This window comes from Chionomys nivalis, chromosome 16 (assembly GCF_950005125.1).
Source record: "Chionomys nivalis chromosome 16, mChiNiv1.1, whole genome shotgun sequence".
Taxonomy (NCBI): Eukaryota; Metazoa; Chordata; class Mammalia; order Rodentia; family Cricetidae; genus Chionomys; species Chionomys nivalis.
In genome coordinates, this window is record NC_080101.1 from 5,649,494 (window position 1) to 5,662,839 (window position 13,346).

Sequence of the window (13,346 nt, forward strand, 5' to 3'; positions counted from 1 at the left end):
GATGGCCCGCCAACCCTTTATGTAAGGCTGGATTATTGAATAATAAAGCATGGTGGGGTGAAAGATGATGTAAAAAAAAAAAAGATTACATCAAGACCAAGAAGAAATGGTGCAATCGAAAGCCAGGATAAATAAACAAACATTACTGGTGAACAAACAAACAAAAAAGAAAGAAAGAAAGAAAGAAAGAAAGAAAGAAAGAAAGAAAGAAAGAAAGAAAGAAAAACCAAATAAAGATTCACGAGGAGTCCACGGAAAACCCACAAAGATGATGAAGCATGACCTCCTATCCCTAAGAGCTCGGGATAAGCATTTGATGGGCGTGCAGTGGAGGCAAGCACATGAACACATCATGACGGGAAGACTGAGGGGCTGTAGAGAAGAGTTTCCCCGATAATTAAGGAAAAGGAGTGCTGAGCACCGACCAGGACATGCACAGGAGACAAACCTTGACTTTTTCTTACCCTCAAAATCTATGGTATGGGAAATCCAGAGTAGCAGAAGCACATTTCTGTGTCGAGTTTTTACAAAAGACTCACAGCACAGACGATAACTGGCAAGGTCTAGCGATATTTCTAAAACCTTGAATGAATTCCAAAATACAGCCGCTTGAGAGTCTTTTCTGCTCACAGGGACTTTCTCTGTCATGTGACATAAGGGTAGGGAGAACATCCATAACCCTGTTTCCAGAACATTCTCTCTCCTGTGACAAGGATCTCACGCAAGTTCAATTCTGTGCTCCTTGCACAATTCTGTGCACATTTGCAGCAATGATGGTCATCGTGGAGCTGAGTGGTTTCTTCCCGGCAGTGGTCCCATAACAGACCATCTTATAGTGGGATTCTCCATCCATCTAGCTCAGTCTTAGAACTATATGATGGCCTGAGACTCCCGATGACGCTTCTTCCCACCTCCTCCTAAAGACCTATGCATCTTCATTGATCCTTTCTCTGTACGTTCTTGTTCTCCACAGCCTCCACTGCTTGGAGGTCCAGACCAGCCTATTACAGAAACTCCTAGATCACACTGGTGCCTCCTGGAGCCCAAATAACAATGTCAAAGTTTGTTGCATGGGTGTGGCTGGCCCTGCCAAAGAAGCCAGCCTGAGAAGAGGGACAGACAGCCATGAAGAACTTAAATACCATGGAAGTTTTGGGGGCCAAATTTCAAGACAAACTAGACTAGATCTTTGGCAGGTACTGATTGGTCATATTTGTTTGCACATGAATCCCTCCTCTCTTCCTCTGCTCCACGAAACCATCGGAAATCTCCTTGCAGAAGGGAGAAGGTTAGCCAGGGCCTTCTCAGCCTGGCCTGTGCCTGACCTAGCAACTCCAACAACCTCCCCTGATTCTCAGTGGCCTCCTTTGGCTCTGGTGAGCAGAGGCCTCAGGAAATGTTGCCTCTTAGCCTTGGGCTTAATCTAAGAGGAACCACAAAGGCAGGGTAAGCACTGTGCTATTTTGTTCCCACCTCCCCTACCTACAGCCCCTTCTCTTCCACATGGAGCCTTGATTCTAGCCACCCACATTAGCCCAGCTGTTGCAATGAGAAACCTGAAAATGCTCCTGGGTCACGTGAGCACTGGCTGCAGGAGCCTGCCTTTCCGGGACGTTCCTGTCTCACTGTCTTCCTCGCAGGCACTCCTAGAGTGAGGAACTCCCGGGAAAGGGGACCTTTAGTTTCTCTCCAAAGAAATTAGTGACTTTCAGGACAGGTAACACATGGAAATCAGAGCTACAGTTTGGATTTCAACCATCACTATTGCGTCCTTGGCCCCCAAAGTCACTTCAGAAAGCTGTCTTCCTGGCATGACTGACACACGGCAGGTCCTCGGCAAGCCATTTAGAAACGTTAAATAGAAGTGCTCCATGCTGGGCGAGAAAATCTAAACATGGATAAATCTATAAAATAGGAAGCAATTGTATCATAAAACTGCCCTCTTTATAACATTGTCAGGATAAAGAGCCACTTCTCCAAGTACATGTGAGAGGGTCCTGTCTGAGAGTCTCTCCTCATGAAGAGGGACATGGCCCCCACGTTGCTTGGCTCTGACCTCCCAGGGAATATCGGGGATGGGGGAGCCCCTGCCTTTTCTGCTGTGTCACAGGGTTCGCGGGTGAGGAGGCGGCAGCACAATCCGGGATGCCATGGATGAAGGCTCTTTCAGGTGAAGGGATGGCTTTCCCAGACACAGTGCCTTCCCCAAGTCCCATGTGCATCTGTGGGGAGTCTGAACAGGACCTGTCGGGGTTCCATGTGCCTGAGAGCCAAGGCATGCACTGGTTTAAAGCTTTGTGCGCCCTTCCTCTTATCCTTACTCCATATGACAGAAACATGTGAAAAACAACAACCATTGCTTTCTGGACCTACCTGCTCCCCCAACACACACACACACCACACACCACACACACACACACACCACACACACACACACACACACTAAACGAAACAGACAGATCAGAGAAATAAAAACAACTGAAACCGACATTTATTTCTGATTTTCCTCACCACTTCCAGGCGTCCTTGTTTCCGCCACATTATAAATATAAAACAAAACTTCAACGTACAAACAAAACATGTGCAGCATGTATGTAAGCGAGGAAACCCAGACAGCTCTTCAGTCCTGTGCCCAGGTTCATGAAGCCAATCACTCTGGAAACGGAGCAACTGTCTCGATACCTCCCCATGGTCTGCACTGCGGCCAAGCTGGAGGATCTCCATCCAAGATGGTTAAACACAGAGAAGCTGTTGTTTGCGCTAAGGATGAAGCTGCCCGCTTTTCTTTTCCCCGAGACTTCACTTTGTTCTTTTGGGTGACATATTCTAAATTTGGTGTAACACCAAAATATGAAGAGACACAGGGTGGAAGAGAACAGGAAGAAACGGAGTCTGGGAAGTTTGGAGGTGGCTAAGTGGCGGGTCTCTGAAGCACCAGCGGACAGAAAGTGTAATCATCTGTCTCAGAGCACAAAGTTTAGGTTTTGTGGCTAAGGGTTTTGTGGAAGAGGAAAATGTCATGGGAAAAATGGAAAAGAACTCTCGTGTCTACAGCACATAAAATATCTCAGCAGTATAAAATATTACAGGACAAGAGTGGCGTGCTATCAAAGAAATTACAGCTCACATTCTGGATGACGCTGTGAGATTAAACAGCTGGGGCCCTGATATAGCACATGATGCATAGACTCTACAATTATACTTCACATTTTGGACAAAATTAAACAGCTGAGGCACTGATGTAGCACTTGATGCATAAACTTGACCGTTTCTTTTCCGATTCAGCTTCTCAGAGGTTTGGCTTCAGGGGACTGAGGGTTTTCAACATTCCCCTTTCCTTCGTCTTTCTTCATGCGGTAGAACACCACTGCTAAAATCCCAGCTGAAAAGAGAAAGCTCGGGGTCAAACCAGTGTCCTCTCTAGACAGGCGACCGCAGTCACAGTGACTTGGCGGTAGGAGTGGGCAAAGACTTGTGAGCCTCCACTTGGGGGATTTAACGGTGCTTCGTTGTTCTAGTGAGAACGCGGGGCATTGGCTCTCTGGCATAAATAACCAGACCACTTGCTCCCAGTGTGTAGGAAGCCCCGATTTATAACGAATCTGAATGCTGGCAGGATCTCTACTGGGAATAGAGGAGCCAGTGTCTTAACAACTCTGACAGAAAAGCACGTGGAAGAGTGTCTGAACTTCGTATGGACCCAAATGTTTATTCCAGTTTTCCTTCCCCAGAGAAGGGAGTTGAATCAGAACCAGGGAGCCGCCACATCTGCCCACCCACCTAGAGCCCACTTCCATTCTGCCTACAAAGCTTGAATCATTTTACAATTTAAAAACAGCTTGAATTTCACAGTAAGGGCTTGGCATGCAGCCAGTGGTAGACACTTGTCACACACACCGTGGGGACCTTCCTAGCAAAGCAGCCATCCCGAGGGACCTTGAGTGGGTTTCTACACTTTGTGACTTCTCCTACCTCTCTGAACTGTTGCAAGATCACACCGTGCTTTTTGACCCTAATCGGAACTATCAGAGCCCAAAGGAAAGGGGGTTTACTTTAAAGAAATTACTCATCAGCAGTTACAGGAGGCACCATGGTGGAGGAGACACTCGCTAACAATCTTATGATAAGTTACACACCCCGTCTGAAAAGAACAAGGGTCTGAAATAAAAGGCCCTGCTATTTCTATTCCTGCATAGCCTCAAAACTCCACACTCTTTAACTTAGAGTCGGATCGTGGAAGTGAGACCGTGGGGGGAAACTGTGACTTGGTGCATGAGCTCAATCCTCTCAAGGTGGGAAAACAGTGAGGTGAAAAGGCAGAAGGAGTTTAGGGGATGATATCTCTCGTACCTCGCTCTGAGCCTGAGGCAGGGAGCGACCTGAGTTCAAGGCCAGAATTAACTACAAAGAGGGTCCCTCTCTCAAAAGAAAGGACTTCATCTCTGTTGCCTGAAGTATGTGCAGCGGACAGTGGTTCTCAAGGAGGTCACTTGGTCACCATGCGTGAGAAAGGGAGTGGCAGCCAGGCTGCCAAAGCCCTCCCATGGTATCATGTCATGAGGAGTTAGCACTGAAGGGAATGGCTGAGAAGACTTTAGAGAAAGGAGGAGATGTGGATTATTCTGGGAGGCAGTGTGAGACTCTGTTAAACCCTCCAGTCATGTGCCCATGAATACCAAAGTGTCTTTCTAATTAACTACTGTGAGGACAGCGGTAGGGAGAGATGACTATTGGAGGAGGGGGAAGGCCCTCCAAGAGAGAAGTGCTGTCCAGCCAGGAGGAGAGCCAGGGCTATGCTGCAGTGAGATTACTTGGGATTATAAAGAACAGGGTCCAGAGTCATTAAAGAAAAAACCCTCAAAGCAAAGGGAAACTCAGCAGCATTTCAGGTGTTGCAGCATCTTTGCTTCGAAGTCCAAACCCCTACCCATTTCACCATGGGCAGGAGAGCCTGGGGCCTCTCTGAGTAAAGAATCATGTGGGTCTTGCCCTTCACAGTACCAATCCACAGAGTCCAGTGCCTGACCCTGCAGAGGGCAAAGTCCACAACTCTTTCCCCTTCAGAAAAGCTTGCTAACTAGGCTCAAAACACAGCAATTTGCATGCAGAACTTTATACGGCTTCAATCTTGCATGTCCTCCGAAGGGCCCCAATTCAGCACTGCTAGCAGGTGGTAAAAACTATACTGAGCAGGAGTCTCCCCTAGCCCTCTTGAAGACGCACCCTCCAGGGGACAGTAGACCCTAGCCCCTTCCTCTCTCATCTGTTCCCATCTGGGAAGCAAGCAGCTTTACTCAGTAAAGAGCTGCCCTGGCATGGACCCTGAAGCAATGGGCCAGTCAGTCATGGATCAGAACCTCTGAAGCCACAACACAAAAAGGAACACGTCTTTAGAGCTGATTATCTTAGGTGTTGCTTACTTAAATAAAGACTGATTGAATACAAAGAGCTGCATGGTAAACATGCCAGCGTGAAAATCCAAGGATGTAAATGACGGGAAGAGGGAGGGCTTCTTCTGACATTGTAATTCAGGACACTTTGACAGGACTGACTGCTTGGTGCCTCTGTTACTAATCTAATACTAATACTAATACTAATACTAATACTAATACTAATACTAATACTAATCTGGTACTAATCCTCGGTTAGTACCCAAGCCAGGAAACCCCTAAGTAATGATGAGCTCACTTTACAGCCAAGAAGTCATACTCACCAATGACCAGGAGGGTGGTCAGAAGTATACCGACTGCCATGCCCACCGTGGGTATCCCATCGTGGCTGCCTGCTTGCCGGAAACAGCTTCCTTCCACACACTGGCAGAAAGTAACTAAAGAGCAGAACAGCATTTGGTAGGGTAAGTTTTCAAGGGACTAGCTGCCGAATCCCACCGCAAAGACAGCACTCCTTACACTGCCATGGCAACCGGTATTCCACGTCACGTATGCGAAGCCCCTACCTGATAAAGAGACAGTGCCTTGCATGGGTGGCTTCCCCTCATCACTCAGGAGAATCGGGATCTCATAAACACCTTCCTCGAAGCGTGTGTGCTTGGTGGAGAGTCTAGCATGAGTACCTGTCAGAACAGGGAGAAAACGGACTCAGAACCCTTGCTTGACAGGAATAATGCTCACTTTTGCATTGTCTATAATGAGATGGGCTGTAACATAGCCTGACATAGGTGATACTTTGAGTAATTTAACTTCTATTTTTTTCATGTTGCTTACTTTTAAAAATAGACTAAAGCATCCTTTAACTCCTCCCTTGCCTATTTGTATCACCTTTCTCTCCTTTTGTCTATTGCCCCAAGACTTTACAAGAGTCGGGAGGGTGAGACCTCCTTGTCTTGTTCCTGATGTTAGTGAAATGATTCAAGGTTTTCTCCACTAAGCATGATGCTGGCTCTGGGCTTGCTGCATATTGTCTTTGTTACACTGAGTTGTGTCCCCTGTATTCTTAGACTCCCCAGAGCTTTTATCATGAAGGGATGCTAGATTTTGTCAATGGCCTTTTCTGCATCTAATGAGACAATTGCTGGTTTCTGTCTTTGGGTCTACTTATATGATGTTTATTGATTTACAAACATGAAACCATCCACAAATCTCTGGAATTAACAACCAACCTGGCAAGGCATACTCACTGGTACAATAATGGCATGGATATCAGAGGAGTATCCAAACACTTTCTGATTGTGATTGGATTTAAGGCCACTTAATGAGATGAAACCCATACCTAGCACTACTATTGGGTCCTGGGGCTAAAACCCTATGGCTAAACATGTCATGAATTATAGGGGAGAACCTGACATTATTATTTTATAAATAGACATAGCATTAAATTATACAATCAAAACACATTGCACAAAATTCTCAAAAAACTAATTTTAAAAAGTAAAGCCATTCATTGAGTTTTGAATTAATGATTTCTTGATAGAACAGCAATTCTATAAATTTGTTCCAAACACTGAAATAATAAGTATTGAAAATTTGCTCCTCAGAGAAATTCAGGTTTAAGCTTCTGTGACCTTTAACCCCAACATTTTAATCGCGATAAATGCGTAAACTTGTTTTTTGCTTCTACTGAAAGCTACCTTATTAACAAGTATGAAGTCACTGACTTTGAACTCCTGGCCAGCAGCCCCATAGCCTATGTCTGCACAAAATGCATCTGGGACATCACAACGGCTTTGCTCTTAGGCACACTAGAATGGCCCCAGAGGAGGGAAAAGCACTGTCTACAGAAAAAAATCACCAGTAGAAAGCACAAACAGGCAAACACAAGTAGACTGCAGAAAGAACACCCATTACATTCTAAGAGATTAAAGCAAAAGGACGGGGTCGCTTGCCTCAGCTGTGGCTGGGTACCGAAACCAAAACACCTAGAACCGGTGAAGCGGCTTTGGAGAAGTGATAGCGCCTGATCTGCGTCTTTTGTGGATGTTCAATACTATAATGATATAGTATAACGATATAGCATTGTAAGGTAGGGGGCCTTTTCCATTTTGAATTTTTCTGAAATTTTCAAGATTATCCATGCTGAAGAGGTGTTTTGAATAAATGGTGTTAGGACAATTAGGTATCCATAGTAAAAGCACAGCACCTTGATTGTAACCACTTGCCCTCCATAAACAATAGCATGAAATGGATCTTCTTTTAGTGACCTTGTGTTAAGTGAAGATGTTTTCATTTTTGGCTTTTTTCTTATTTTTTTGTTTTCAATACATCCTTACTGCAGTTTCCCCTCCCTCCACTCCTCCTCCATTTCTCTACAGAGAAGAGCAGACACTTTTAAAACTCACAGATTATACAAGAAACAATAACTCTGACTCTGATACTTTTTAAATTTTCTGTTTAAAAGATATTGTGATGGGAGCTGGAGAGGTGACTCAGCAATTAAGAATGCTCACTGCTCTTGCAAAGGACCAGAGTGAGTTCCCGGCTCACCAAATCAGCGATAGCTACCCTAACTCCAGTTCCCAGGGACCCAGAGCCCTCTTCTGACCCTGCAGTCTCTCGCCTGCACACACAGAGTGCACAGTCCCAAGGCACACATACATAATAAAAAGTGAATCTTTAAAAACATGGAGAAGACACTGCTATAAAAACTTCCTGATAAAGCACACAATATAAGTAGACACACACATACATACACACACAACACACAGAGGCACATACACACACACATATATACACACATACACACATACATACACATACATACACACACATACATACACACACAACACACACATACACACACACAACACACACACACACACCTACAATTCAATGGATGCTGAAGAACCTAAGCTTGGGAACAATATTTGATCAGTTGCTTCACTGATGTACGGATGGCAGCTCACCACACGCAAAGACTTAAGCATTAGTCACCAGGGAAACACCAATCAAAAATACAATAGGAGACTGATGCGCACCCACTAGCGGCTACAGTTAACTAAGCCTAGCAGATGCATTGAGAGGGTGCTGAGCAGCTGAGGATCTCATGCGCTGGCGGGAATGTAAAATGCAAAGAACAAATTGGGAAATGGTTTGACCTTTGCTTAACCAGCAAAGCATCAGCCTGCTATGTGAGGTTGTCATCCAATTCCTTGGCATTCAGCTAAGACACACGAAAGAGCATGCTCCTACCAGACACTTGTCCACACACATGCCCAGAAGCTAACAATCATCAAGAGAACAGACACTAGATTGTCATAGCACTAGCGCACAATGAAGAAAAGAAACTCTGGAACCCAAAACGGGAATGCAGCCCAAATAACCATACTAAGTGGAAGGAACGTTATGACGTTACAAAAATACACACATTTGTAGCCACAGAAAGATGGGTCGCTGCCTGAGAAAATGGGGTGGGTAGGTAGCTATGATAAAAAAATAAGGTAAGACCAAACTTGAGAGTGGCAAAATATTCACTTGATTGTGCTGATCTTATATATATAAATTCTTGTAAAGTTGTACACATTAATCAGATGTGATTTACTGTACATGAATTATGTTTCAATAAAATTTACAATAAAATCTGTTTCTCAGCCTTCCCTGGAAATTTACAACTGATGTTCAAATTGTTCATTTATCCATGTACCCCAGCCAGGATGTATGCGGTGCCAAGCTTCCCTTCCCACAAAGCCTGGGGCTTTGAAGACTTTCCCTGTGTGTTCCCAGAGCATGTACAGCTTTCTTGGAACAAGAAGAAATTTCTGTGCTGAGTTAGAAAGCCAACCAAGGGGGGAAAGAGCTTTATTCCCCCATCCACCAATGACTTTTCTCCTTGTACGTCTGATAACTCACCATTGATTTTGGAAACTTGCCAGTCATTTTTTAAGCTTTCTCTGCCAAGAGCGAATGTGAACTGGGACCGCCAAAGTGACTGCTGGTCGTCGTCAGTGACCTCAAAGGTGAGACTCTCCGCGGCACTGAGGGGATGGCAGAAGAACAAGCCGGTGTACTCCTTAGCGAGGCGTGGGGGGTTGTCGTTCACGTCTGTGAGGGCCAGGTGGAAATCTGCCACGGAGCTCAAAGCGGACCCACCTGAGAAAGCCAAAGGTTAGAACGTAATGTCAAGCTTTCTCATCATCCTGAAGAAGGAAGCATGTTTCTCTTTCCTTAAAAAGAGTCAATATTTAAACAGTCAGGTCTGTTAAAGAAGTAGAAAAAAGCCTTTAGAATTACAGACCTAATTTTAGTACTGGTTAAAATGTTTAAATAGAACCTATGAGATGACTCAGGGAGTGAATGTACTTCCTGCCAGACCTGTGACATGAATTTAGACATGAAAGCTAAGTAGAAGAACTAACTCCCAAAAATTGATTTTGGCATGTATACACACAGACAAAATGTAATAAAATGTTTTTAATGTTTAAATGGTAATACTGACAAGGGGTGCGTGTGTGTGTGTGTGTGTGTGTGTGTGTGTGTGTGTGTGTCACTCAGAAGCTGCATAACTTCGCTAAGTTCACACAGCTAGCTACCAGTCACCAGCCAAACCCTCGATCACTTACCTCTGCCTTAAGCATCCCAACTCAGCTTTCTAAGCTTCATGGTTTTCAGCTGAGAAGCGTGTGGCTTTGCAATGCTCTCATGTGTAAACAATGTTTGCACACATGTCGTCTGCCATGCTATACTGGTGAAAACCATGTCCTCTGCTGTATGACCCGTTGGTAGCTGTGTGCTCTTGGGTAAACCAATTTCTCAATGCCTTTGTTTCTTTATGCAGAGTGTGGCCAATAACAGACGCACACAGGAGGCACCCCGTGGCACAGCCGACCCGGACTGTCCTTGCCTAACCTCACGCAGACATGGCATCAATGGCTGGAGTCTACGTCCATTCCCCTAAGCCATTTTCTGCTCCTGCTTTTATTCTGGGAAGCCCTGTTTTCTTGCTTTTCCTCACAGAGATGACTATCATTAAGCCAAAGACGAGCCCCTGATGTCCTTGAAGTTGTTTGGTCTGTTTACGTTATGATCTCAGTGCCAACAGCTGAAACGGAAATCGGGCTTTGGCTCACGGTCACAACCCATGAAACCTCTAAAACGTGAGAGCCACTCAGGGAACTCAGGCAGAGTGCAGCGTGGGTCCGTGTTCATGGAGAGTACATGACCCATCACCAGTTGAACGTACACAACCTGAGAGCAGGATGCCCAGCGGCGACAGAGACAGGGCCGCCTCTCAGCAAGCTCTGGTCCATCCGCTCCTATTTCCCCTCCAACAACAGAGCGGTTCTGTGTCCTTACTGTAGTTGAATGTGACTGTGGTCATTTTGGCTTTCTCCAGCTTTTCCCATACATTTTTATGATTCTTTTCTCTGCTCTCTATGTCTGCCTCTAATTTGGGGTTTTGCATTTTCTTTTTTCTTTTGAATTGTTTCTATTGAGCTATATATTTTTCTATGTTCTCCTCCCTTCCTCTCCCATCCCCTTCTACCATCTCCCATGATCAGGGCTTTGCATTTTAAAGTTTTTTTTTTTTTTTTTTTTGCTCTAAAACTGTATTTGTTGGGTAGTAATTTGTTCCACTCTCATCTTTTTTTATAAGCTAAGCAGACACATTACCAGCTAATTAGAGTCCTTGACCAGCATAAGATCAACAGAACCCCTACTGTAGGATGGAAAATTCCATTTAAAGACGCTCAATGTCTTACTCACTAGTCTTTTTCCTGGTTAGCTTACTATTCCTGTGAGCTATCTTGATTTTAATCAGAAAATTTTCCTGGTACTCAATGTCCAGAGCAATTGGACAGCTTGTATCACAAATGAACTAAATAGGATGCAAGGATAACACAGGGATGGCTCAAACATCTGGCGTATCTGTGTGATTGCCTTCCCTCTCAAAACTATCCTGCCTCATCCAAGGAGCAGATCCCCGGATCCCCGACACCTGCTGGTGGTCCAGAATCCCCCAGGATGGACCGCCAGGTCATTGCTGGTGGACAGCCTTGTATAATACCTTCCGCTTCAGAAAATTGCCTGTTTCGTAGAAGCCCTCAATCCCGTTTAAGGAGGTAGTAAGAGGGGTTAGCTGAGAACTCTAGAACTTTCCTAGAAGTGACTTTAGTCCCTGCAGGAAGCTAGAGATGGCAGCATCCCTGTTACCCTGGTAATCTCAGAGTAACTCACCTGGTAGAAACCCAGATTAGCACAGGCGTTCTCTATCACAGCCATTAAGGAGTGCACGCACATACACGCACGCATGCGCACATGCACGCGTGCCTTTGCACCTGTCTCACCTGGCTTTAGGGTTGTACTCAGCCGTGGTTTTTAATCTCATCAATTTTCTTTCTCTCATTTTTATTGGTATTTTCCCTGATGATCTGTTTCAGGTTGGTTTTGCTCACCTATTTCAGTGGCCACCACGCGTACCCGATACAGACTTTCTGTTTCCCTGTCCAGCGGAGCCGCACTAAATATCTCCCCGGTGACAGAGTCGATTTTAAGCCAGCCTCTCTTATCGCCGCTCAGGGAGTATCTTCCATGAAGGGAAGAGCAGAAGAAAACATGTTACTCTGAGTGAAAACCAAAGGTAGTCTGTGCATTTATACTACGACAATATAACAGTAGCGTTTGGGTGTACCACGGGGCAGAGTTACCCAATCAGCATCTCCATTACATATCTCTCTTCAGAAGAACTGTCTTTACAGCAGTTCTCAACCTGTGGGTCGTGACCCCCTGGGGGGTCAAGTGACCCTTTCACTGGGGTAGCCTAAGACCATCAAGAAACACAGATATTTATTTACATTGTGATTCATAACAGTAACAAAATTACAGTTATGAGGTAGCAACGAAAATAATTTTATGGTCAGGGGTCACCACAACAAGAGGGACTGTCTTAAAGGGTCACAGCTGCTATATACAACATGGTGCTGGGATTGTTTTGTTATGTATGGCACAGTGACAAACTGGCAGAAAAGTTACATTTTCCTGGCAACAAAGGTTTCAAACTGAAGTAATCGTCTTCTGAGATCTTTCAGTACAACACCCCCCGCCGCCCCCACCCCTAGTTTAGGCAGGCAGGACCAAGGCAAGAGTTGATGAAAGTGGACTTCAGACACAGATAATTCCCGTAAAGTGTAATGGAGAACGTGTAAGAGATTGGAATCACCAGAAGGTTGATGGGACGGAGGAAAGCCTTTCTGAAGGAGATGCTGACACAGGCAAGAGGCTGCCTCATAGCTACATCAGCCATGGAAGAGAGACCAGGACCATCCTGGTCCATGCACAGTGTGTAGATAGCGTGGGCAGGCAGGGACGAGAAAGATGAGGCCACAGAGGCAGGGAGAACCAGGCTGTAGAAGGCAGAGGCAGCCATCAGGCTGTGTTGCACGGAAAGGCGACCTGGCTGAAACTGTGTCTTCAAGAGAACTCACTGGTAGGCGTAGACAGATTAATTTGAGAGAAGCAAGTCTTGCCTGAGGAGAAGCAGTGAGTGTAGTCTTTGTAAAATGTCATGTCATGACTGTATAAAGCTTACGCCACTTACTCCCAGGCCTGGAAATGTCACCTCGATAAAAATTTAATAGGAGTTAAAGCATTGCATGCATGCATGGCTTCAAAACATTGTCTAAAAGTTTTTAAATTCTGTTAGCCCACATGCCCAGGAATAAGAATGCTTAATATTTGGTCAAATTAATTTTCCTTGGTATTTTTAGCACGTTGGATATGTCAAGTACTGTGCGCATGTTTGTGTGGGGGCGAAAAACAAGAGCTCCTTGGTAGTTGGGACCTCACCCTAAGAGAAGCGAGAACCCCCGCCAGGGTCTGAAGAGAAGCTGGACAATTGGCTTGCCTTGTTTTAAGGCCCTTGTGGCCAGCGGTTCACAAGTTGACTCAGATGGGTAG

At 45.2% G+C, this 13,346-nt stretch overlaps 1 protein-coding gene across 8 annotated transcripts in view; it reads right to left on the bottom strand.

Moving 5' to 3' along the window:
• Positions 1-3,168: 3,168 nt before the first annotated feature.
• Cdh17 (cadherin 17) overlaps positions 3,169-13,346 on the bottom strand; it is a 39,378-nt gene continuing 29,200 nt past the window's right edge. For 5 of the 8 annotated variants that reach the window (XM_057790835.1, XM_057790840.1, XM_057790838.1 and 2 more), the window contains 5 exons: positions 11,846-11,976; positions 9,303-9,542; positions 5,957-6,073; positions 5,714-5,827; positions 3,169-3,382 (listed from right to left, as the gene is read on the bottom strand). In XM_057790835.1, the coding sequence (XP_057646818.1) occupies positions 3,282-3,382; positions 5,714-5,827; positions 5,957-6,073; positions 9,303-9,542; positions 11,846-11,976 (703 nt within the window). In that variant the 3' untranslated portion in view covers positions 3,169-3,281. The remainder of the gene's footprint in view (positions 3,383-5,713; positions 5,828-5,956; positions 6,074-9,302; positions 9,543-11,845; positions 11,977-13,346) is intronic. The other 3 variants (XM_057790841.1, XM_057790839.1, XM_057790843.1) reach the window with 3 other exon arrangements.